The 26,988-nt window shown below is 41.8% G+C and overlaps 2 protein-coding genes across 2 annotated transcripts; one reads left to right on the top strand and one right to left on the bottom strand.

Annotated features, from left to right (window-relative positions):
- Positions 1–1,129: 1,129 nt before the first annotated feature.
- plekhd1 (pleckstrin homology domain containing, family D (with coiled-coil domains) member 1) lies at positions 1,130–18,839 on the top strand (the record flags this gene model as incomplete). Its single annotated transcript, XM_080750521.1, has 13 exons — positions 1,130–1,284; positions 2,616–2,709; positions 3,229–3,318; positions 3,812–3,888; positions 4,217–4,308; positions 4,491–4,543; positions 4,662–4,756; positions 4,955–5,048; positions 7,379–7,584; positions 12,678–12,810; positions 14,875–15,019; positions 16,666–16,809; positions 17,397–18,839. The coding sequence occupies 13 exons, from the start codon at positions 1,130–1,132 to the stop codon at positions 17,555–17,557; spliced, it is 1,539 nt and encodes a 512-aa protein (XP_080606647.1). The 3' UTR covers positions 17,558–18,839.
- A 4,121-nt stretch (positions 18,840–22,960) lies between these two features.
- On the bottom strand, positions 22,961–25,534 carry ccdc177 (coiled-coil domain containing 177; the record flags this gene model as incomplete). Its single annotated transcript, XM_080750217.1, has 1 exon — positions 22,961–25,534. One exon carries the CDS (start codon positions 25,532–25,534, stop codon positions 22,961–22,963), a length of 2,574 nt encoding a protein of 857 aa, XP_080606343.1.
- Between the last annotated feature and the right edge of the window lie 1,454 nt (positions 25,535–26,988).

A 26,988-nucleotide genomic window follows, 5' to 3' on the forward strand; every position in this document is an offset into this window, starting at 1 on the left:
TGCCGTCTGAAATGTGCATTTTAATATGTTTTAATGACTGGATTATGTGGTAAGTAGAGAGGCCTTAATTACATGATGCTCAAGGGTTTTCTCTGTAATGGGTTTGTGCGGAACACCCACTGAGAAAACTTAAGCTCTATTTGATAAAATAGAATCCAGGACTGTAAAATAGTTGATAGTGAGCCAAGCAAGCTGCAACCTGCAAGACAGAAAGGAGTGCCAGTTGACCGTGCACACAGCTCTACATTAAAGGTTCAGCACCACTGCCAATGGGTGTGCATTTCCAGCACCATGGACAGTGCCACTATTTTGTGATTAATAGTGACCTGCTTGTATTTAAGCTGCAGATAGCCTATTTTAGAACCATGGTCGTGCCATGGATTTTTGTTAATAATTGTTCATTAACAAGGGTACGAATACGAATGTAAGGTAACAGGCGTCACAAGGGGGGGTAAATTGGGACAAATTTTAAAGCTCACTATATTTGTTTTAAAAGAAAATATGTCCTGATTATATACTGTATTCTTTCCCAGAAGTGGCAGTAGGACCATCAATATTTTTATAATCTCTTATCCATTAACTATAGGTCCTCTTATCTCTTGCCACATGTTCTGTAAGTTAAGCTGTTCTCATTAAAACTGTTCACTTGCGTATGAAACCTCTGTCAGTCTCTGACCTCACAGGCAGGCGATCAAGCCCCCTTTGATGTCTATGTTTGCACTTGCCTGGTTGTTAGTACTGTAATTTTAATCACGGTTTTCACTGTTTGAGTGTTTAACAGGACAGTATTGACTTAGCCCCAGATTTAGCAATTCACTACTAAAGCTTCTCTGTTCACTGCCCTCCCACTGGCCCCCACCCCCTCTGTCCACTTCTCTCTCATCCCTGAGTTCATCCCCGCCGTCCAGTCTGCCTCCAGCTGATGTCCGTATTGGCAGCAGCATCATTCCACCCTGCTGAGTTATTGGAATTAGTTTGCTCCCTTTCCTGCATTGTGTCTGTGGCTCTGTGCGAGGGGTATGGGGCGTTGTTATTGTTATTGACCGACTGTGTTTTGGTCTATATTTAATTCTGTTGACATTTCATCTTCACCACGGCCCCACCTCCCTCGTGGGAAAAGAGACATAGGATGTTCTCTTCTTCGTCCAGAAATTCTATGTTATCTCCCTGGTCTTCCATGGAGCAGGCCGATTCTGAAGTGCTGGACTTTAGCACCAAGGTGCAGCTGCATGGAGTTCTGTGGAAGAGGCCCTTTGGACGCCCGTCTGCCAAGTGGTCCCGCAGGTGAGGTTGCATCAGTCCCATCCAGAATACATGGTAAACTCTTCAGTGTTAATTTAACTCTCAATTGGTTATATTTGTACACTCTCATAGTTGATGTATGGATACATTAACAGAGGTGTTTACTTCACTGTACTGTCGTTAAACCAGTTAAAATAGGCTTACCACACAGAATAATGGATGAGAGGATGAGACCAAACTTGAGATAATATATTTGAGTGTTTTTCACATGCACATACAGTATATATATTTGGCAGCTGCATTCTCCTCATCCAGCAAAATTCAAGTTAAACAAAAAGTTAAAAATCCAAATGCTACTATGTACTGTATGCCGCAAGGTTTATTGAGAATTACAAAAGCTGGTTGACAAGTTTCATTTCCAGATAAGGCCATCTACCATTAATCAAGGTGACTTAAAAATAATGTACAGCACCAAATGTAAAATTGATTATGGTGCTTTTGTGAAAAGCATACTACACAACCTAATGCTGTGATTGACTTGAGTCACAGTAAATAACACTCCATGTACAGCATGAATGTACGTATTTGATGTTTTGGAACAAGACTGTTTATATTCAAAGCTGATCTTGAAATGTATTTTTTATAGTTTTATACAGTTAAAACAACAATGAATAATTCATCCAAAACCTCCACCTGCCATGCCCTTGCACGTAACACTTAAATATTTAGCATTCAGATCACATACTGTATTTCTGTTAATGCTCATTTGAGACCTGGTGATTTGCTCAGCTGTTGTGTAGTCCAGGGCACAGATGAGCTGGATGAATTTGAGTTTCTGAATTAATGCCAAAAAATATAATACAAATAAACAGGCATTGTGATGTGAGTGGAAGATAATTGACCCTTGCTGTGGTTGACTGACCCTGGTGACAGTTTTAACTGTGACATGGATGGTATCTTCTCAACATCCAACTAATGCTTGTAAGTCCCCCCCTGTGAGTCTGTGACTGGCTTTAATTAGTTGACAGTTTTAACCTCTCTCTTTGTCTTGCAAATCAGAAAATCTACTGCCAAGTGTGAGGTTTTTACGAGGAATCTGCTTTGACATGTGATGCATTATAAAAATGATGTACATTGTTGTTGCATACCACTTTGTAGGATGTGTGGCCCTATTGAAATGAAATCTAAAATCAATTGTATATAATCAATATTTAACGGGAAGGATGTAACACTACTTTTTAGAGAATGAGTTAGTTGTGACAGCCTGTAGAATACATTTTTATTGGGTTCATATTCAACAAATGCAGATATTGCTTGTCTTTGGTCCCACTGAAATAAATGACTTGTAGTTGTCAATATCTTCATTGATGTAGATTCTTCATCATCAAAGAAAGCTTTCTTCTCTACTATGCAGAGAGTGAGAAAAGATGTTTTGAGACCAACAGATACTTCAACATTCACCCAAAGGTGAGATCACACACATGCTGAGTTTTCATTGAGATGGGCCAGTTAGAAGCTGAGATCACAGTGCACATCTATACTATCTGATACTGCTTGATGTTGTACTACCCATCATTTAATAAGCATTGGCCCGTATTTCAAATGGTGTTTTCCTTTGGAGCAAAGATCTTAAACTCACAACTATGAGGATGGGTACTTTTTCTGTTGGCTCTATTATATTTCCCCACTTTACACCTATTAGTTAATCTTTCACTGGTATATTTTCCACAATAACTATTCCATGTTCAACTATTCATTTTTATTTTGAGCGTTCCTTCATATTGACAAATGCTATTATGACAAGACAACAGAGTTATGAAAGATGTCGCCAAAACATTCGTTACACAATATGACTTTGAATTTGATTGACTGAATTTGAAATATTATTTAAACAGTTTTGAAACATTTAACAATGGTACATTATATCTTTAAGCATTTTAACTGGCTATGGATCACTAATGGTTTTGTGAACCATTCTTGTCTTAGGGAGTCATTCCTTTGGGAGGATGTGTTGTAACTGCCAATGAAGACATGGCCATGCCCTTTGCCATCGCCATCAACCTGGAGGATTTCTCAGTAAGAACTCAAGCCTATCACAATCTCTTCTAAATGCCCGCAGCATTTTGTTATGTGTTGATAGCTTTCTATGATCTTTATGATATACCCAAGGAGTGTTAAACTTATTTTTCAAGCCAGGGACCCAAATTGAACAAAATTAGGTCTCGTTATTAGATTATCTCCAGATATTCAGGTTTGAATTGTCAACATTTTATTTAAACCTGCTGTCGCATTGGACTGGGATAAGAGTACACATAAAATTTAAAATATGCTAAAGAAAAATAAATATTTTCTTAGTCAATCAACTCAACCTACAAGTTTTCAAAGACCAGTCAACACATTTGTACAAGTTATCAATAGTTCTAGATAGAGGCTTCAGTTCAAAGTAAACATAGGGCAGATTACATCTAAAATGAGAGCATTCTTCCCCACATGTACTTACTGTACATTACTGCCAGTTATAAAGTGGGAAATGCTGATGTTCAGTATTCTGTTCTGTATTAACCCCAAGGGTACCATTGGCTTGGCTGCTGATTCGGAAGAAGAACAGAGTCACTGGTTGGAGATGCTGCAGGAATCAGGGAAAGTGTGAGTACTGCCAGAAAGATTTAGAGGCACGAGAATATTCCAGAAAACGTCTAAGTCAACCTCCTTGTCTTTGCATTTTATTCAAAAGCATTCGCATTTTGCAATGGTAAATTAATTCCCTGCTCGCAACCTAACACACCCTAGACACATACACAAGGTACATGTAAAAAAAAAATTTGAATGAACAGTCAACAAAGTGCAGAGGATGACCAAAACAATTGTGGCATAGGGAAAATAGATGAGAGATGTGGCACTTGGGATCATTTCATTCTGAACTAAACCCCATTAGCACTGAAAAGCTCACCTTCTGCATGTCTCCCACTTCCAGCACTTGGAAGAACGCCCAGCTGGGAGAGGCCATGATAGAGAGTCTGGAGGCCCAGGGGCTGCAGCTGGCCAAGGAGAAGCAAGAGTATATGGGTAAAACAACTACGTAGTAAAATACAGAATGTTAACTAAAAATGAACCCGTAAGGGTCAGTACAAGTCAAAATGACCGGATCAGGGGAGGGATTTTATGTTTACAAAGAAATATGAAGAATGAATTATTAAGATGTCATGTTTTAGAATTAACAGGAAAGTGAAATGGTTGTGTTTGTGTAGATAAGCTCTTGGAGGAGTCAGAGGAACTGAGCTATCAAAGAGCGCAGAGAGAGGTAAGATTTTTCTGTTGATCTGCTGTGTGTGTGTGCGTGCGTGCGTGCGTGCGCGTGGAAGAGAGATTGAGATAGAGGTTGATTCTTGATCCTGATGTTGTGTGTATGTGGTGTGCAGGAGCTGGAGCGTTTAAACCAGGTCCTGGAGGAGGAGAAGCTGAAGTTTGAGGAGGTTCTGTTGGAGCTGAAGGCAGAACAGGAACAGATCAAACTGTAAGACAAACATTCATAGCATTTTAATATCTGCAGGAAATATGATGCAGTTAAAAACAACATAGAACGAAATCGACACGACAGGACACAAATCAACACATCACAAACACAATGAAATTAGAAAAAGAGCATATTGCAGCATAAACATCAGCATCATAAGCATCATTATTTCAGGATGTTTTGTCATCTTATTGACAGGGACTTGGAAGGCACAGCTCAATCTCTGAAAGGCGTGGAGACTGAAAAAGAAGAGCTGAGCAGCTTAACAATCATGCTTCAGAAGTCCATTGAGGTATGAGTCTGACCAAAGAGTATGTGCTTCACATGTGTCTTCAGTAACATGTGCAAACATTTAGATCAATTCTACCAACTTCTCAAAGAGAAATCTTCTTCAATATGTGCTTCAATATTGTAAAGACTTGTAGAATAAATAAGAAGTTTTAACATTTTCGTCAACTAAAATATGCACTTTTATTTGCGAGGTGCCAGCCAGGTGGCCCGTGTTAATGAACAGTGTGTGTTGCTGTTACGCTATGCATTCCAAATGTAAAGGAAAACGACAATGTAATAGTTCATGGACAGAGTCATTTGCTTTCATGGATTACCTGTATGTTTGATCTGTGGCAAGAAGTTGTCAAACAACAAAAGAAAAAGTTGATAATGTTGTTATAATATTGTTATGCACTGCAGTGCAGAGTTGTCACATGGTGCACCATGCTCTCCAGGGTGCTGATCCTGCTGTGAATGAATGAATGAATGAATGAAACTTTATTTGTATAGCACCCTTCATACAAAAATGCAGCCCAGAGTGCTTCACACAACAAAATATAAAAAACAAAACAGCAATAATTACAATACAGCAAAACAAAAGTAAATAAAATGTTAACACAGAAGATAACAGCAATAAAAATAGAATAGCAACAAGCAAAGACATTTAGGCTAGGGTAGGATTATCTAAAAGCAATAGAAAAGAGATGAGTCTTAAGTTGAGACTTAAAGCTGTCCACTGACTCTGAGGTAGACTGCCTTAAATATAATGGGAGGCGGTTCCAGGCTGTCGGCCCATAGAAACAAAAAGCAGCTTCACCGTATTTTCTAATTTTCATTTCAATGCTCGGAATTTCAAGTAGGTCAGCAGTAGCGGACCTAAGGGGACGGCCAGGAACATATCTATTCAGACAGTCATCAAGATAGGCAGGTGCCAGGCCGTTAAGGGCTTTGAAAACAAGTAAAATAATTTTAAAATCTATTCTAAAGGGAACCAGAAGCCAGTGTAGCGAAGCCAAACTGGACTGATATGCTCCCTCATCTTAGTTCTAGTTAATACTCGCGCAGCCGCATTCTGGATGACTTGTAGTCTGTCCGTAGTTTTTTTTAGGCAAGCCAGAGAAAAGGGCGTTGCAGTAATCGAGTCTAGAAAAGACAAAGGCATGAATTAATGTTTTAGCGTCATCCAGTGACAGAAAAGCTCTAATTCGGGCGATATTCCTAAAATGGAAGAAAGCAGTCTTGGCTATGTGACTGATATGTGTATTAAAACTCACTTCAGAATCGATGAGAACCCCAAGGTTCTTTACAGTGTTTTTGCTGTTTACAGCCAGGTTTGTAAGTCTACCCGTCATTGAATCCCTCTGATCACTAGAACCAACAATGAGAACCTCAGTCTTGTCCTCATTTAATTTGAGGAAGTTCGCAGACATCCAACGTGTGATGCTGGACAGACAGGACAGCAAAGGTTCGAGGCCATTCGGGTCATCTGGGGCTACAGAGATGTACATCTGAGTGTCAGTGCTGTGGGGATCATTTTTACAAAAACAGGCAATTTAACGAATGCTTAAATGTATATGAAGTCTGTTTGATAGGCTAATATTTGTTTTAATCCAAAATGTCTCTCTTGACTTTTAATGTTGCTGACCCCTATACCCAAGGGACTGCATAGGGAAATATTGAAACAGTTTAAATAAAATACCTCCAAGGAACCGTCAGTGTCAATGTTACACTGGTAACCAAGTTTACAAAATTCAAACTAAGTATGCTAAATGGGCCTATTATATGAGCTACAGACGTGGGTTTCACCTACATTATTTTCATGACCGCCTGAAATGCCTCATCATTGTAGTAGCCTTGCAGGTAGAAGCTTAAATAGAAGTAGTACAGAATCCAAAATTAAAATACTCAGGTCAAAAGTCACAATCTCTTGTTACAAAGCATGCTTTAGATTGTAAATTCATTCTTTGGTTGTAGATTGGAGCAGTGACTTTATATTAGTTTTTGTATTTTTTTTTTATCACAGGCTATGGATAAAGCCTTATTTATTATAAAAAAAGCTGGCAACTCTCCTAGCAAGGGAAATGGTAGTCCTGCTGAGATTTCCAGACAGTGTAGGTAGGGAGCTGGCTCAGATTTTGGCAATGCTGGTGGCAGGCCTTGCCCTAGTTGGCATCCAGCCCTCCCTGAATCATCAAAGGTCGCTAGCTGTTTTCTGCTCTGTGTTTTGGTTCCTTTGAGCCCACAAAAAAGCCAATATCTCCTCAGCTGTGAATTCTACCATAGAAGCGACAGAAGACCAAAACATACTCTCAAGTCTAGGGAAGCATTCCCTCTACTTCTTCATTCTTTCAGGAACTGTCCCAAGAGAAGCAGCGAACCCTGGAGCTGCTGGGCATGAAGCAACACAACGAGGACACAGAGACGGGAGAGGAGAACTCTGAGTCAGTCAGAAGACAGGCCGAGGACAGGGGTGACTCTGGGGAACTCCTCCAGGACCTGCGTCACATAGAGGACCAGATGAAGGTCCTGGTCATGGGCAAGGACCAGGCAGAGGAGAAGTGAGTGCACATACTATCAATCTGCAAGTTATGGTTTACTGCAAGTACTTGAGACAGCATCTCCTACTAGCTTTGAATGCTATTCTGAAATGCAATTTGTATACAATCTCTGATTTCCTAAGACTACAGGATCATTATTGAGGGCAGCATTGCATTTAAACTTTCCAAAGGGTCAGGTCTTCTGGCCTTACGAGGGCTTCGTAGCTCCTAATGGTCGAGAGAATTGACTCGCTGCTGGAAATGTGTATTGATCTGTTAACAACCAGTCCATCGAGTACAGTGGGAAATGGGATATTACAGGCAGCTGGTATCGACTATATAGCACTAATGTTCTGCTGCGCACGTTGCGCAACACAAGAGATGGGCCTCACTCAGCGGCCGCTGACGCCAAAGTGAAGTCTATCGAGGCTGTTTGTAATGATTATTTCCTGTTTGTGAGTCCGACTGTGTGATGCAAGTTTTTACAAAGGCCTTTATTGTCACACTTCTGCTCTCAGTCGCGCTCTAATTGTAAGTAATAGTTGGATGTACTGTCAACCGATCTGAGAAAGAAAATCCCCTGGTGGGTGTTCGGCTCAAGCCAGTAATGACCTTCTAGGGCTGTGTGTGTGTGTGTGTGTGTGTGTGTGCGTGTGCGTGTGCGTGTGCGTGTGTATTCTATATAGCTTAAAGCACTTCCTGGATTATAGCTTTGATGATTCCCTATGGCATCACTCATGCTTAAGATGTTTATACTGGGGATAAAAGCATGTACCAAATGGCATATGTTATACGTTATGTCATATCGCCGCCGTCAGGCGGAAACCTTGTATGTCCAAAACTGTTACTTTTCAGGAAATGTAAAAAAGAACCTGTGTTCCATAGACCCCTTTCTGGGCCCGCCCCTTTCCCCCCTCCCCCTGAGCGGCAGCCATGATGGAGTTACTGCTGCAGCAGTGTGTGTCTATGTCTATGTCTATGGAGATGGGACTTTTAATGAAATTAGTCATTACCAGTCCCATCTCCATGATATTTAGATCTAATTCCTTCGCCAGTTCCATCCGCATGATTTGTAGATCTAATTCTATGAGTCCCATCCACATGATTTGTAGGTCTAATACCATCGCCAGTCCCATCCTTATGATTCGTAGATCTAATTCTATCTGTTCCATCTCAATTATGTTTAGGTGTAATTCCATCGCCAGTTCCATCCAAATGATTTGTAAATCTAATTCTATGAGTCCCATCTCCATGATTTGTAGGTCTAATTCCATCGCCAGTCCCATCCTTATGATTTGTAGATCTAATTCTGTCTGTTCCATCTCAATTATGTTTAGGTCTAATTCCATCGCCAGTTCTATCCGCATGATTTGTTGATCTAATTTTATCAGATCCATCCCAATGATTTTTAGATCTAATTTCACCACCAGTTCTATCCTTATGATTTGTAGATCTAATTCCATCAGTCCCATCTCAATTATGTGTAGGTCTAATTCCATCGCCAGTTCCATCCACATGATTGGTTGATCTAATTCTATATAGTTCCATCCTCATGATTTGTAGATCTAATTCCATCGCCAGTCCCATCCTTATGATTTGTAGATCTAATTCTATCAGTCCCATCTCAATTATGTGAAGGTCAAATTCTATAGCCAGTTCCATCCCCATGATTTGTAAGTCTAATTCGATACAGTCCCATCTCCATATTAATTCCCATGATTTGTAGATCTAATTCCATCACCAGTTCCATCCCCATAATGTGTAGGTACAATTCCATCGCCAGTTTCGTCAGTTTCATCCGCATGATTTGTAGATCTAATTCTATGAGTCCCACCCACATGATTTGTAGGTCTAATACCATCGCCAGTCCCATCCTTATGATTCGTAGATCTAATTCTATCTGTTCCATCTCAATTATGTTTAGGTGTAATTCCATCGCCAGTTCCATCCAAATGATTTGTAAATCTAATTCTATGAGTCCCATCTCCATGATTTGTAGGTCTAATTCCATCGCCAGTCCCATCCTTATGATTTGTAGATCTAATTCTATCTGTTCCATCTTAATTATGTTTAGGTCTAATTCCATCGCCAGTTCTATCCGCATGATTTGTAGATCTAATTCTATATAGTTCCATCGTCATGATTTGTAGATCTAATTCCATCACCAGTCCCATCCCCATGATGTGTAGGTCCAATTCTATCGCCAGTTTCATCCGCATGATTTGTAGATCTAATTCTATCAGTCACATCTCAATTATGTTTAGATCTAATTCCATCACCAGTTCCATCCCCATGATTTGTAGGTCTAATTCGATACAGTCCCATCCACATAATTCATCTGCTTACAATAAATGTGACAAATCTCTGTGAGTATGTATGTATGTATGTAATCCACTTATCTCGAGAAACGTTCGTCCCACCGGCTTCAGATTCGGCACATGAATTAGATCTACAAATCATGTGGATGGAACTAGCAATAGAATTAGACATACAAATGATAGGGATGGGACTGGTGATGGAATTAGATCTACAAATCATAAGGATGGGACTGGCGATGGAATTAGACCAACAAATCATGGGGATGGGATTCATAGAATTAGATCTACAAATCATGCAGATGGAACTGGTGATGGAATTAGACCTACACATGATGGGGATGGGACAGATAGAATTAGATCTACAAATCATGCAGATGGAACTGGTGATGGAATTAGACCTACACTTTATGGGGATGGAACTGGTGATGGAATTAGATCTACAAATCATGCGGATGGAACTTGCTATGGAGTTAGACCTACACATAATTGAGATGGGACTAATAGAATTAGATCTACAAATCATAAGGATGGGACTGGTGATGGTATTAGACCTACAAATCATGTGGATGGGACTCATAGAATTAGATCTACAAATCATGCGGATGAAACTGGCGAAACTGGTGATGGAATTGTACCTACACATTATGGGGATGGAACTGGTGATGGAATTAGATCTACAAATCATGGGAATTAGATCTAAAGAATATGGAGATGGGACTGTATCGAATTAGCTATAGAATTTGACCTTCACATAATTGAGATGGGACTGATAGAATTAGATCTACAAATCATAAGGATGGGACTGGCGATGGAATTAGATCTACAAATCATGAGGATGGAACTATATAGAATTAGATCAACCAATCATGTGGATGGAACTGGCGATGGAATTAGACCTACACATAATTGAGATGGGACTGATGGAATTAGATCTACAAATCATAAGGATAGAACTGGTGGTGAAATTAGATCTAAAAGTCATTGGGATGGATCTGATAAAATTAGATCAACAAATCATGCAGATAGAACTGGCGATGGAATTAGACCTAAACATAATTGAGATGGAACAGACAGAATTAGATCTACAAATCATAAGGATGGGACTGGCGATGGAATTAGACCTACAAATCATGGAGATGGGACTCATAGAATTAGATTTAAAAATCATTTGGATGGAACTGGCGATGGAATTACACCTAAACATAATTGAGATGGAACAGATAGAATTAGATCTACGAATCATAAGGATGGGACTGGCGATGGTATTAGACCTACAAATCATGTGGATGGGACTCATAGAATTAGATCTACAAATCATGCGGATGGAACTGGCGAAGGAATTAGATCTAAATATCATGGAGATGGGACTGGTAATGACTAATTTCATTAAAAGTCCCATCTCCATAGACATAGACATAGACACACACTGCTGCAGCAGTAACTCCATCATGGCTGCCGCTCAGGGGGAGGGGGGAAAGGGGCGGGCCCAGAAAGGGGTCTATTGGAGCCGATTGGAGCCAATGTAGTTATTAAGCTGTAAATTATTTCCTTTGGTTTAATATGTATAAAACCCACAGACAGACTTAAAACTAAAAAAAAAAAACAGATTTACAAGCTCACAATGTGTCTCATCGCAAAATGTTGTGAGCTTGTAGATTGGCAATTTTTGGCACTTTTGTGTGATACTATGTTGTATGGCAAAGTAGGGCACTAAGGTGAAATGGGTTGGAGACATAGACTGTATAAAAGATAGGGTTGGAGATACAAGGTACCTTGACGTTACACTGTGCTCAGGGGTGTCGCACCAAATTCTGGGCCCTGGGTACAAAGATTCACTGCGGGCCCCCCATGAATATTCTTCATAGGGGGAGGGGGTTTAACCCATTTAGACTGGGAATGCATTATTACACATTATTTTGTGGTTTAACTATTGAAACATAGCAGATATAAAAGCTAACAGCACGGCAGTGCAGGTATTTAGCTTGCACTCTATTTCTGTATTTCAAATCCTTCTAAGGTTTTTTGAAAAAACTATGTTTTTATGTCAGTGGTGCTCAAACTCTTTCATGTAAAGGACCCCCAAAATTATATGTATTTGGCCACGGACCCCCATCTCGAAATATTTTGTTACAGGGACCCCCCGAGAAGCAAAATTTGAGTTACAAATGTTCGCTTAAAAAATACATTCAAAGATTTGCACAAATTTTCACAACCTTTCAAAAATAGCAGATCTACAAGTGCTTTTTCAATAGCTAAAGTATAAAATAGTTAAGGCCCCTCTACCTTGGGCCCTATAACTCAATCCCACTTTTCCCCCCCTTGTGACTAGGGATGGAGCCCTAAACAAGGGTAGCTCGAATAACCCGATAACAGATTTATTGAGTACCCGATATCAATAAGCTTTGGGCTTATCAAGCTTATATTGAGCATAGCAGCCCATGATGTCATGTTTAAACAATCAAGACAAGAGGTGATCAAGAAATTATTACAGTACTATCCATAATATAAAGCCATTTAACACTTATTGCACACTGATGTTTTAATGCTATTTAATGATATTTGTTAGGCTACTTTTTGTCAATTGTCATCTTCATAGATGGTGGTCAGCCACAAACTCACAGTCGCAAAACAACTGGCCAATAAAAAAAGATATCAGTTATGTTCTGAATTTGGCGTCTCATATCTTTCCACAAAATAAGCAGGATCAATAAGCAGGATCAATAAGGTACTCATTATCAATAAAAATGACGAGCTCCATCCCTACTTGTAACGCCCCTGGCTCCTACTACTCTACAGGCTCAGGAAGAACGAGCAGCGGGCCAAAGTCCTCCAGGAAGAGAGCGAGTTCTACTCCTCTCAGGCCCAGGCGTTGCAGCAGTCGCTCACACAGCTCACTGTGGACAAGCAGCAGACAGAAGCAGAGCTCAAGGTAAACACGACACGTCTGCTGCTTGTTTGTACACAGGGATGTATTGAATGCACTCTCCCCTTCGAAACCATTTAATTCACTAATACTGGTAGTTTACTTGCTATATCTCAGGTTGGTTTCCTTACAGAAAGACATACAGTAGTGTATTTTAATCAGTGGTGCTACTACTTTGAACATTGATGTTTTATTGTTGTACACTAGTCTGAGCTTTTAGGGAAAATAAAATGTCTGGAACTCTAAATTCTCCAAAGAATATAGCCAACAACTCAAAATACAGGACTGAACTGACAGAAATACAGAGATAACTCATGTGTAACACAGTCACTGGAACTAAATAGCAATAAAATGGCCTCTTTCGTTGTTTCACCATTTACTTTACTTTACTTTACTTTATTATGAATCTACCATAAGCACTTGCCTAAGCATGGCTATTCTTCCTGGGGTCCATCACACCCACAATACAAGACATACAAATCAACATACAATGGACACAACAGACAGACACCTACTGTATGATAGAAATTCAAATCTGGTAAAAGAAAACAACTTAAAAGAAAACATATAAAACTTTACAATATTTTACATTTAATAATGAACCTTTTTTTTTTACTTTCTCCCCTCCCCAAAAACTCATAAGCCATCAGCATAACAATTTAAATTGATGTATCTTTGAGTACATTTACACCCAGTACTAGCAAAGTCTGTAGTATTAATTTCACTTTGAAAGTGTAAGCAAATGGTATAGAGAGGATCATGAGGGTGACAGGGTGTTTAACTACTAGTTTTGACATTTTACACTTTAAGTCCCTTTACAATCAAATAAACACTGTGGATTTTGACTGTGTTTCTGATCAAGCTGTTGACAAGCGGAGCTACATATCAGATTGCACTTACTGTAGCAAAATATCTAAAATGATTCCTCTTTTCCATTTATCTGCATTGGACAACTTCACTGTACTTCCTACATCTCCATTACCACCTCTTGGTCAGTCAGATCTGCACAGTAAATAATGTAATGCTTATAGTCATTTATACTCCGAAAATAGCCGATCTGCAAGCTCACAGCTTTAGAGCTATTTTCAGCATGTGTCACAAGACAAAGTATAAATCAGGCTTAACAGTGCTCTTCCTCCTTTTAACCAGGAGATCAAAGAGCATTTACAGATCATTCTCAGTGTTGTTTGTGGGATTTGATGCTGTAGGCTCTCTGAACAGCAGCTATTGGCAAGACATTTGGCTGCTCCATTACTTCTTTCACAGATGTCAACATTGATACTAATTAAGGCTCAAATGGAACAGAGCCAATGAGGTTGAGCTTTTAGTATCCTTAGTGTCATTGGTAACACCTGTGAAGAAAGTGGAAATAGACCAATTCCTACCAATATGGCTGCAGACCATAGAGCCTATACTGTAGCATTCAGGTAAGCTGTTATCCCAATTTCCAGAGTTTTACAGAAAATGAAATTGACTTTATTTATATGAGTGTGTTTCTGTGATTGTTTTGTCTATCTGTAGGCTGTTGGGTGGTGCAGGCCAGGGGTAAAGTTCCTGGCCACCCACCATTCATTGATACTGGGGTTTGAATCCTCTACACTACAGTGCCCCATGACTCGACTGTGAGGAGCCAAATTGACTAAAGAAACAAAAAAAAAAATCAATTAATGACTATTAAGCAAAAAAACTAAAACAGAACTAAGAACTGTTTGAAACATTGTCATATGTGGCTGACAACATGCATGGCTGATATGCAAAGGTTATTAGAACAGTCAGACTTGTCAATAATCTCCTCCCATAGTAGTAGCTAGGCCTAATCTCCCTGCTGATTGTGATGGATACAGTGTGTACTGCAGAGTAATATTCCTCTAAGAACTGCATTTCCAACTAATTCTTTTTATGATCTCCACTATCAGCTAAACACCCTCATGATCCTCTCTAGTCTCTACTGTATATGCTCTCTTTCCTATTGCTTTCCACTCTACTGGTTTTATTTGACACTGACTGTCAAATAAAGGCATCCTCCTGTAATCTGATGATGTCTGATGTGTCCTTTCCTGTGGCTCCCAGGCAGAGATGGAGTCTCGGGTGGAGTTGGAACAGAGGTTGAAGCAGGCAGAGGACGCCCTGCAGGACCTGGAGAAAGGTCTCAACTCCCTGGAGCGAACCAAAGAGAACGAGGACAGGATGAAAGGTGACGTCAGTCATCTGAGGAGTGAGTGACACTACTGATCTCTGTTGAGTCCAAGATGAAGATCCAGGGACGTGCTGGGCCCCTGATTCAGCCCGGGCAAAAGAGTTGGAGAGGCCCTAATTTTATTAATTTTTTTGTTATATTTCGTCATTGTCGGGTGGAAACCTTACATGTCCTAAACCGTTTGTTTTGTATTTATCATTTTAAAAATGATTTAAACTAGTGAAAACAGCCGATCTACAAGCATACTACAAACGCCTCGCACCGCGATTGTGTGCTTGTAGATCTTCTGTTTTCACTACTTTTGTGCAACGGCCTTGTATGATGAAGCAGGGCTTTGCTTTGCGAAAAAATGTATAAATTTGAAACGAGGTTTCTCCCCGACAGTGACGATTTACTTTGTTGGCCGCACAGCCCCCAAAATGGAACGAAGGCCGACATTTTATTTTTATTTTTTTCCTAATGGCCGGCCTGGACCGGCCGGGAATGAACCGGCCGTTCGGGAATTGTCCCGCTTTTCCCAATGGCCAGCACGTCACTGTGAAGATCAATGCAATTCTCTTTTAATCAACACACAAACTATTTAGGCACAACATAACGTGTATTAGGCTACTCTATATATTGCTGATAAATATCACAAGTGAGATGTACTCCTGAAAATTCCTAGGGTTACAAATTCCCTCTTACATGAACACTAGGGGTGTAACGATACATTTAAATAGCGATTCGATACATATCTCGATATATGGTTGACGATACGATACATGGACGATATTGGTTCATTCATGGCGATACGATACGATTCGATTTAATTATTTAAAATCGATATAGTAACTATTTAGCAAAGAAATTAAATCTGTGTGAAAGGTGTGGATAGTGCTGTTTTTTAAGGGAAACATGTATTATTATGGATATAAATGAGTAAACACAGTGATTATCTGCCAAATACATGGACGTTGTATATTGACAAACGTGCACCTTGACATGAACCCAGAGATTACACACATTTATCGATAGACCAGTGTAGCTATATGGAAAGGAAAAGTAATTAAACCCCTCCTTTTCATTTTTTCTTCTTAAAAATGCTAAATACAATGCACAAGTAGGTAGTATCGATACAATCGATTCTTTGCACTGCCGATTCGATACGATACAAAATTAAACGATACGATTCGATTTTAGCTGTTTCATTTCGATCTACTTCGATTTTTTAAGTTAAAAACGATATTTCGATACAGTTACTATATCATTACACCCCTAATGAACACACACACTGACAGAGTATGCAACAGAGTATGCAACATACTAGTGCAGACAGTTGATCTGTGACTGCCCTCTTCTGGACAGAGCATGATTTACACTGATTTATTTGTGTATTAAAATTGTGTCATGTGTGTTTGCAGACTTTGCACACATTTTTCCATGTCTGCATATTCTCAGTTTCTCTGTTTAAACTTGTAAGTGAAATATGTTTATCAGCAATTGGAAGTATTTCTGAGTCATAACATGTGTGTCTGTCCATGTTAAGTCTGTATCTTTCATTTCTGTTTGATAACACATGTACAGTAATAATGCATTTAAATTGCCATAGAGTTACAAAATGTATGTGTGTGCATGTGCACATACAGTACATGCATCTACAGCATGTTTTGCCATGCTTTTTTCAGAGTTCTTTGAGGATTGCATCTGTGCAGCAGAGATTGAGGCCAAACTTCCCTCCATAATGAAGAACGCTGTGTATCTCCACAAAGCTACAGCCCGGCGAATCAAGAGCTGCCGGATCCAAAGGAGAGCCTCCAGGCGCCACTGGCGTAAGACACTGATGAGAACAACATATTCTGACAACATGCATATTTTATGGTTGAGGAACCTTTTGTACTTGGGCAGTGAAACGCAGGTTTTGTGAAATTATAGATTATTATTATTATTTATAAGTTTTATATTTGGGTTTTAACAGTTATAAGCAACAGTAGTAGCAGTGGAAATTATAGTAGTAGTACTAGTATTTGTAGCAGCTGTTATAGCTTCATAACAAGTGGTATATAACTAGTAATATTATATTAATACTGTTATCAGTAATATTACTTCCATCCATCTTTCTACTGGGTCGAGTCTGTTCCAACACTAGGACTGAAAGTTACTGCTTTTATGGCTTAAAAAAACAAATTCACGTTGCCTGCTTGGGTGTGAAAATGATATGTTATCTGTAAGGCACTAATGCTGTTTTGAAAAGTACTATAGATAAATATTTAGTTTATACTTTTATCTGAATTATTACCAGTAGTAAAGTCATGGTAGCAGCAGCAGCAGCGGAGTAGCATTACATTCATTTACCATTTTTGGTATGATGCACAGGTTTTAACAAGCTCTGCGATTAACTTCACACCGTTCTCTGCAGTGAAGCACTCCAAGTCATTCGTCGTCCCCAACAGTGACAGGGCGAACATGGACGAGCTGAGGGAGACCGCCCGCCGACTGACATCTGACAGCAGCTTCAGAGAGAGCGTGTACCAGATCATTGCCCGCAAGGACGCTACAAACAACCCAGCAGAGGACTAAGAGGTGGGACAGTACGAGATGGTTATATGAATAACAGAAAGGGAGGATGAGCAAAATGTGAGGAGAGTTACAGAGGGAGCAGAGAAAGAGAGAGGGATAGAAATGGATGAAAATACGGAGAGAAAGATTCCGGCTTGGACGCCTGTGAATGTCATATCCCACCTCTTCTTTCTTGTCTCTCTTTACTTAACTGTCATGAATTATTCAGAAATGGCACAAAATATTTTGTACAGGAACAGTCCTCAACCTCCAATGCCTCAAGAGCCCCTCTCATACTTTACATCCCCAGAGATAACGGTTGAATGTTCAGAACCGGTGTACAGATCACTTGACTTTTGGTTGAAGTCAAAAGCCACTCGCAACAAACAAGTTAGACTGAATAGAAAATACATAAAGCAATGTAAACATTAATATCTGGGAATTATATTTATCCCAGGAGGCCCCTTCCTTAGAATGTTTTCCTCAGTATGATTTAGCAAATAATTATACTATATTTCTGTTTAGAAGATGTGTACCAACGAGTGAAATGTATTATTTGAATTAAGGGCTCCAAATGAAGTAGAACTTTGTTTCAGCAAGCAAAAAGAAGAGAAAGAAAAAAAAAAGTTTCAACTTTGTTAGGAGTATGCTGTCCAGCTTTATACATAAAATCAGCCAGTCTCTCATTTTGCTTTAATAGAAATTTACTAAATTGTAAATTAAAATGTACAAATTTATGATAAAATAAAGTAACTATGGAAACAATTGTAGTGTCCTATTTTGTCAGGGACCTCTCACAAGACCTCTTCCCATAAGGTGTCATAGTATATTACTTTATACTGTACATGATATAAACAATCAAAACTACGTAGTCAGCAAGCATGCAAGACTATATTAATTACGAGATGTTTGATTGTGAACCATTTCTTGTATTTATTAAACAAAAACAGCAGTCAGTGCAAACAAGCCTTGAAAAATGTTTGCATTTATTTTTCTGCCACTTGATTGTTACACAGGTTGTGTCATGGGTCGGTTGTCAAGGTTTGATGAAAACTGATCAACTGACAGATATGTCTTTGATACTGGCTCCCTTCACCAATCCATTAATGCTACATTTGACAACCTGTCCTCAACAACATAACTTAATGTATTGTACAGAAGCAAGCATTTTATGGAAATGTACAACTGGTAATATACAAATCTTAAGTTAACTGAAAACCAGTGATGGTGTCATGAGTGTTGGGAGGTGGAAAAAGAAACCAACAGGTTGAGGTGATGGGGTTATGGAACAAAATAATTGCAGTTGTATGGACTCAATGACATGCCTTGCTGTTAATAAAGCTGTGTTTGAACCTTTGTAGTACATGTTGATTCTCCAGAGCCCCCAAACCCTGAGTCCTGTGTTAAGCAGCATGAAGATACATGAGCCCTCACAGGAACACTGAGCACTACGGCTCCCTCTGACCCTTGTAAAGCCTAATTTATATTTAGTTGTAATAATAATTAGTTGAAAACAATTGTTGAAATAACATATTTTCAAGATAATGTATGAATTAAGCTTTAGCTCTAATCTTTGCTTCTGAAAATAGTTTTTTGTCAAGCGAAATGTTTTGTGCGACACTTTTTCAGAATGAACTTATGCAGCTGTTGCCCTTGTAAGTCGCCCTGGATGAGAACGTCAGCTAAAGGCCTTTAAGTGTAATGTAAAAGGTATTGTAGACCAGTGGTCCTCAACCTTTTCAGGCCGTGACCCCCAAAATAATCATATTTTAACTGGGGACCCCCAAAATAATCATATTTTAACTGGGGACCCCCCACCTTGCACAAGCACTTGGAATTGTAGGAGTTGGCATTACATTTGGTTTGACTCGATCTATTCCATTTGCGAGGCGTTGTGAGCATGTAGATCGGCTATTTTCACAATTTCAGCCTCTAATATTTCACAATTTGACCAATGTTTGATCAGAGGTACTAAAAAGGTCTGTGCAGATACCCTCTATACACTTCAACTGTATGTTGGTTTGTCTACTATTGAGTGAGAGAAAACAATGTTCACATTTAGCTTAACATCTGGGAACCCCCCAAAATAATTTGGGGACCCCCAGGGGTCCCGACCCACAGGTTGAGAACCACTGTTGTAGACATCCACTCTGCTGAATGAGCCCAAACGAAAGCAGCACTGTCAATTGTGATGTATAGAGTTTCTATCAGTGCAGTGGGTTTCATCGTCTTCTGAAGTGAGCTTATTGGATTTCGCCAACATGGCTACACGCAACCTGATTACTACTATAGTAAAATGGCTCAACGTGGAAGCAAGACCTCTGTAGCATTGGCTAGCAGATAGCAGCGCCATCACTCTCCCCTCCTCCACAGGGACCTGTGGGTGATAAAAATAAATAAATATATACATTAGTGAGGTTTATTGCAGTGAAATACACATACGCAGTAGGGATAAATATACTGTACAGGGTTGGGCTCGATTTACTGTAATCCCCCTCCAATTCAAAGTGGAAACCTGAAACTGCAATTCACATAGTAATTGGAGTGCCTTCATTCACATTTTCAGTGTAGAGTGGATATAAGATTTGAAGCAACTTCACCTCCGGTTTGACTGAACTGAACAGTGATTAGGGCCGTCACGATATGACATTTTACATGACGATTAATTGTCACTCAAATAATTGCGATTAACGATTTAATTGTGTTTTTGTCGTTGACAATTACATTTCTGTTTGGCTTTTAGGCTTTGAAGTTGCACGTGGCAGATAAGACACATGACCTAAATATACAAAGAAATAATGGACATATTTGACAACTTTCTACTTAAAAAATAACATTGATAGTGGAAATAGCCAATCTACAAGCTCACAACGCGTCGCGATGCGACGCGTTGTGAGCTTGTAGATCTGCTATTTCCACAATTTTTTACTATATAAAACATTTTCAACATTCACGATTAAGACGATTATGAAAAATAATCGCGATTATGTAAAATAATTGCGATTAGACGATTATGTAATAATTGTGACAGCCCTAACAGTGATATACATAAATAACCCTGACACAGACAATACCACAAGAGATCTCTAACTGAAGGAAGCAGTTCATGAACAAGGTCAAATCATTACTAGAGTAAAGAAAAAAGATTTTCTGTTCTTTAGTATGTGAGCACTGTGATCCATTACAGTTATGTCCTGGAAAAGTTTCTTTCTTCTTCCCCCTCCCCCCATTTTATTTGTCAAATATGGGATCTGCTGTATTTAGATTTACGCAGCAGCTGCCGTGCATCTCCTCTACCAATATCTGAGGTTAACAATTAAATGCAGTGCCATTAATATGCCTGTTAGTCCAACACTGTTTTTTAATATACGGTATATGCTGGGTATTATATTTTTGGTACACAGTAAAAAGACCTCAGTGCTAATTTATCCATTTGTAACTGAGAAAGTGTACACATGTAACCAAATGGACCTGTATTTGTACACTGAGTTAAATTTCCAGTGGATTTTACAATGCAGGTTTCAGACACGCAACTATCTGAGGTCACAGTTTGCATGTAATTGCTGAGCACAATAACCAGGTCACAGATGGTCTGCCGTGCCGTACCGTGAGGCAGACCAGGTACAGTACGATCATGGCCTTACACGTCAACTATTTTTCTTTTTTTTTTGGTCCTAGCCAACAGTGTCGCGTGATCTAACCCTAAAATACTTTTGCTTTGGTCTTTAGTTGATTAGAGAATTTAAATCAACTTTCTCAAATACATCCTTTTCTTCTATCAATTATTTGTGCTTCTATCATGTTGTATCATTACAATTTACAATAAATATACTCAAGCCAAGTGCACACTTCAGAGTTTAGGGCATACAGTATTTAGATTATAAAGTAAACTGCCTTTGAGCCTTCGAGTGTGAAATGCTCTTTTCTTCACAGAGAAGCCCAGCGTGCAATGCAAACGCTGCAGTAATTTACCTTCCCGACACAGATGTCAATAAAACAAACTGAGAGAGCGTTTTTCCAATGTCCTCTCTAAGAATCAGCCAGAATGTGCTCTCCCCCTCTGCACAGGCCTCTGCACATTTCCCACGCACACTCTGGTTCAGTCACCCTCCTCCCACTGTTCACATCCAGATTGCTATCGTTATGGCAACAGCTACATCACAGGGAAAAAAACCCATGTGAATATCCCATTTTCTATCTTTAATCTGAGATTGTAGGATTAACACAAGGGCTTGAAAGCTTGTTGGTGACCAGCATCATGTAGGCCTGTGTGTTAGATAGATGTTTTTTCTTAACCCACTAGCAACATAGGAGGGCCTGTGTGTGGTCACGTGTTTTTTCTGGGTTTTAATTACAAACACTCAGAGACGCCAAGGCGTCTAATGAGCAGTGGTGTTGATATAAACTGCAATTACGGAAAACTTTAAACGGTGCAATGGAAAAAAAACAAGGCGTGTGCGTACCTGTCGACCTTCATAGGCTTATGAGTGTTGGTCTCTCAGGTCTCAGCGGCATGCTGCCTGTGTTGTTGTGCGGTGGGGAGGGCTCAGGAAGAGCGTGTCTCTCCGAGCGGTTATCTGGCACGTGGAGGAGAGCAGGGAGTCCAGAGGGAGTATATGTGGGGGAGAGAAAGAGAGAATGCTTCTGCTGCAGAAACCTGTGTCCTCCTTTGCTTCCTCAGCACCAGGCTTGTGCTCAGAGACCTCCTGTGATGTAACGTTGCTACTAGCACTTGCTAGGTCTGCACTGTCAGCTTAGGTGGAGAGTACCGTACGTACAAGGACAGGGCTCTGTCGGTACTGTAACTATATCTAGATGCATCACAAAAGGATTCCTCGTTTGCTTAAGGGGAAGGTCTAGAACCATTTATTTCCTGTTCTCCCCCCCTTCTATGCTTGCTTTTCTTTCTTTAAGGAGTGCTCCTTTTATAAAGTTGCCATGGAGTTGTGCTGCCTAGTTGACAATGGCTCTTTTCATTCCGGCACAGCATTTAGTCCAATCAGTCAAACAGCCAGAGCAGAGAGAGAGAGGCAGAGAGAGGGAGGGGAGAGATTGTGTTACTGCAAAAAGCAGCTATATCTCTCTCTCTTTTATGAAGTTCCGTAGTAAACACAAGCTAAACGTTTCACTCCAGTTACAGCTGCTTTAATCCATAGTTACATTATGTCCATGTTCCAAACTTGTATGTATTTTTTTGGTTTATAATTTATGAAATTCATGACATGAAAAAAGGGGTAATGATAATTTGGTAAAAAAGGATAAAAAAAGATGGGTAGCGATATGTTGGGAATAAAAACAATCACAGCTATGATTCTTTATGAGAAATGGGGTAAAGCTGTTGAGCGATGACGACCATGACAAAGGCCAAAACCTGAGCACATGGCCAGGTGGTAGAGTGCTCTACAAACTACAGCCTTTACAGGTTCACTTCTCATCCAGGCTGGCTTGGAGCTGGGCCTCCAGGGCCATCTTGTCGAACGTGCGCATGTTGGTCTCCTCCCGCACCTTGTCGCGCACGTGGAAGGAGGCGCGCGCCACAGACCGTGCGCTCTCCAGCACGGCACGTTTCTCCTTGAAGATCTGCTCGCTCTTCTCCAGCTTCCTCTCGATGGACTGGAGCAGCTCTAAGCGCCTCTGCTTCTCCTCCTCCTCCACCCGCTGCCTGTTGAGCCTCTGCAGCTTCTCCTTCTCCTGCCGGCTCTGTATGGCTCGCTGGGCCTTCTCCTTGGCTTTCTCCTCGGCCACCAGTGCTGCCTGTTGTGCCCGCTTCTCTGTCTCCTTGGCACGAGCCTCCAGCTGCTGCCGCTGCTGCCTTTCACGGCGCTCCGCTGCCTTGCGTGCTTTCTGGATCTGCTTCTCCTCACGCTTGGCCTTCTCCTTCAGCTCCTGCCCTCTGCGCTCCACGATCTGCTCATAGTTCTCCAGGGAGCGGCTGAGCTTCTCTTCTGTCACTCTCCTGGCCTCCTCTCTCTCCTCCTCCTCTCGCCGGGCGATCTCCTGTATCAGGGCGGCGTGCCGTCTCCTTTCTGCACGGTTCAGCCCCCGTCTCTCCTCGTGCGCTTGGTGCTCCTTCTCCTGCCTCTTCAGCTCTGCCATTGTGAGCTTTTCTTTCATCAGAAGCCTCTCCTGCTCCAGGACAGCAGCTCGTTCCTCTTCCAGCGCCTTCAGGTTTTGCTCCTGTACAGCCTTCTTCTGCTTTTCCTCACGTGCCGCCTGCTGCAGCTTCAGCAGCCGGTTGCGCTCCTGCTGCTCGGACAGCTCCCTCCAGCGTTCCTCGCTCTCCTCAGCTAGCCGCATTTTGGCATCTGACGAGTCGCGCTCCTGCTGGCTCAAGCGGCGCTGACGCGTAGACACCTGCGACTGATACGCCCGCTGGCAATGCATCACGGCCCGCTGCTTTTCGCGGTCCTCCTGCTCTCGCCGTAGCTCATCCATGCGACGCTCACTGTCCCACTGGAGGTGAGCCACGTAGCGCGTCTGACTCATGATGTCCTCTTCCTGGTAGCGGGCCAGCATCAGAGCCGCGATCTTGCGATCGCGCTCAGGAACAGCCTTCAGGCCTCGTCGTCTGACCTCTCTCACTATGCGCTCAACCTTCTGCGTAGTCTGGAGGGAGTGGCTGAGGTCCCCCAGGCTGAGGCTCCGACCCATGAGTGAATTGAAAGTGGCCAGTGTGCGAGCACGGGGGCTGGAGGCTTTAGCCCAATGATCACGTGCTCCATCCCAGCTGTAGGAGGAAGAGGCACCTGACTCGGAGGAGGTGCATGTTGTCGTTGTGGTGTTTGAAGCTGAGGAGCAAACTGCGTCCTTCCTCCGCTGCAAGGACTCCATCGAGTGACTTTTAGCTCGGCCCTTGGACTGTATTCCAAGGTGCCCGTTGTGCAGAGGCCCTCCTGATATGCCATTGAGAGGTGTAGCAGGGCTGTGAACAGAAGACTTCAGCACTGATGATGCCAGGGTGGTGTTGGCTCTGGGGAAGGCTGGAGTCTTGGGCGTTGACCTGGGGTATGTGTTAGACGATTTGCCACCAGAGGACTTCCTGACGATGGGTGGTGGGCCTGATGAGACGGGTCGTGTGCCTTTGATTTGCTCAGAGGATGACAACGGTGATTTTGAATGTTTAACAGATCCAGGGTGAACACCCTTGGAGGATGATATAGAGCTCGTCAACCCAGTTTTTGACACTTGAGCGGATCCAGTTGGGACAGACTTAGGTGAGGTGCCGAGGCTGGCAGGGGATGGTTTCGTTGAAAGAGCTGTGCCTGTTTTAGAGGTCGGACCCAAAACGGTGGCTCTAGGGGATGCACCAAAATCAGAGGCTGGGCTAGATGATGCCGGCCCAGATTTGCACGGCTGAGTTGAGCCAGAAGTGACTTTGTGCGGCTGCTCCAATGAGGATGATGATGTGCTGCTGTTGCCATTGACTGCAGCCTGCAAGATCCTTCTCTTCTCCTCCCTGATGATCCGCTCCCTCTCCTCCCGGCACTGCCTCAGTTTGCCGTGCCTTTCCCTCTCGTAGACTTCGAACAGCCCTGTGGCGACACGCATGGAGCGCCCAGGAGCCTCGCGGGCGAAATCGGCCAGGGGGCGTGGCAGGAGCTCCACGGGTTTGACCCCGCATCGTGCGCACGCTTCCAGCGAGCGGGGGCTGGTTAGCACGTAGCGGCTGCCCTCTGCTGCTGGTGAGTCAAAATTATACAGGTCCAAGTGCAGCTTGGGCGACGGCTCTCTCTCGGTGGTCTGGGGCGGTTGCTGGGTCGGTGGGCTCCCCTGAGAGGCGGGCTCCTGCCCCCCCACTGGGTCTGCGGTGTGGCAGGGGCTCGTGGGCTCCGAGCTACCAGTGGGTGGGGTCTCGAAGCCGCCATCCCCGTCCTCCTCCTCCAGTGCCTCACCATTGCCGTGTTCAGGCAACCGTGGGGCTTCAGTGGCCACAGCTGGCGTGTCGAGCTGCGTACCTTTGCACTTGTTCTGATCCTCAACCTCCGATGGGTCGACCATAGTTGGCTAATACTACAGGTAGAAATGTGAAACAGGGATAGATGGGGGAGGGGGTGACATATGAGGGGAAAGTGGATCAAATAGGGGGAGAGGTTTCAGTCAGAGGTCACATAATTATCGTCGTTGTCGGGTGGAAACCTTGTATGTCCAAAACCGTTCCTTTTTATCATTGAAAAAAATGAACTAAACTAGTGAAAACAGCCGATCTACAAGCACAATGTGCTGGTAGATTTTCACTACTTTTGTGCGACGGCCTTGTCTGATGAAGCAGGGCTTTACTTTGCAAAATAACATACAAATTTGAAACTCGGAGATACAAGGTTTCTGCCCGCACACAAATACAGTATAGCCTACACCCCTATGGCCTATGAGCAAACACATGAGGCATTACCCCTCAGGGGAAATTATATTACACACGAAATACACCAGATTTCTATAACCGAGCATCTATTTTTATCAGAGTTACTAGGTGGAAGGAATTAGATTACTCATTCAATGTTTTTCACTCTACATACTGAGTCTAGAACAACACTAGATATAGGTTATGAATCAATTATGTATCAAAATGTTACAACAAGTTAAAACCATCATGCTCTGGTTAACGCCATACTACGCATAATGTAGGCGGTAGGCCTAATACTTTATGCATCTGCTGCTCATTATGGGCCTGTCACACCGTCTCAGTGTCAGGGAGGGCCCATACGTTTGATACAAGCAGACTGTAGGCCTAGGATGTTTTGCAGTGTTTCTCAGAATGCGATTCTCGTTCTATTAAAAATCCAATGCTCATTAATGAGAAAGCGACTTAAATCAAACATAATATATTGTTAAAAGACGTACGAACATTTAAATACACAATTCAACCTCTGAATAGTAGCAATTTAATGCAGTACAGCACCACACAAACATCGACTGACTGACCTGCCAGTTTGCACAACGTTTTCAAGACCGGTGCTTTGTCCCAATTGAATCCGCCCAGGCTCTGTTGTTCCCTGCATAATATCAGGTTGCAGAGAAAGGGCTTGCGATCATGGAACATCACATCGTCGCAGGCAGCCAACACAGTAGGCTACGACACGCACACAGTGACTTTCACAGTCTGTGCACCCTTTATTGGCCGACCAAAGCTCAAATCACAGCCGTCTTCGACTTCAGAAAACGAAAACCTAATTAATATTAGCCTATTATTCGTGAAATACGAATCAATCACTATAGCGACGATTAAACGAGCGCGATCGTTGGTCCTTTCTCCTCCTTGATGATTTCCGCCGTTCTCTCCTCTTCATCCAGTAAACATCCGTGGTCCCCACCTGCTATTTAGCAGCAGCATCCCTCCATCTCGGGCATCGTAGCTCCGCCTGCTTGTGGCAAATATGCTAAAAATACGGACTGACTGACCCAGCAGTTGTCCACTCGACTCGACAGCTCTCTGCTTTCAGCGAAAACATAGTGGT

This window comes from Nannobrachium achirus (assembly GCF_963921795.1).
Source record: "Nannobrachium achirus genome assembly, chromosome: 20".
Taxonomy (NCBI): domain Eukaryota; kingdom Metazoa; phylum Chordata; class Actinopteri; order Myctophiformes; family Myctophidae; genus Nannobrachium; species Nannobrachium achirus.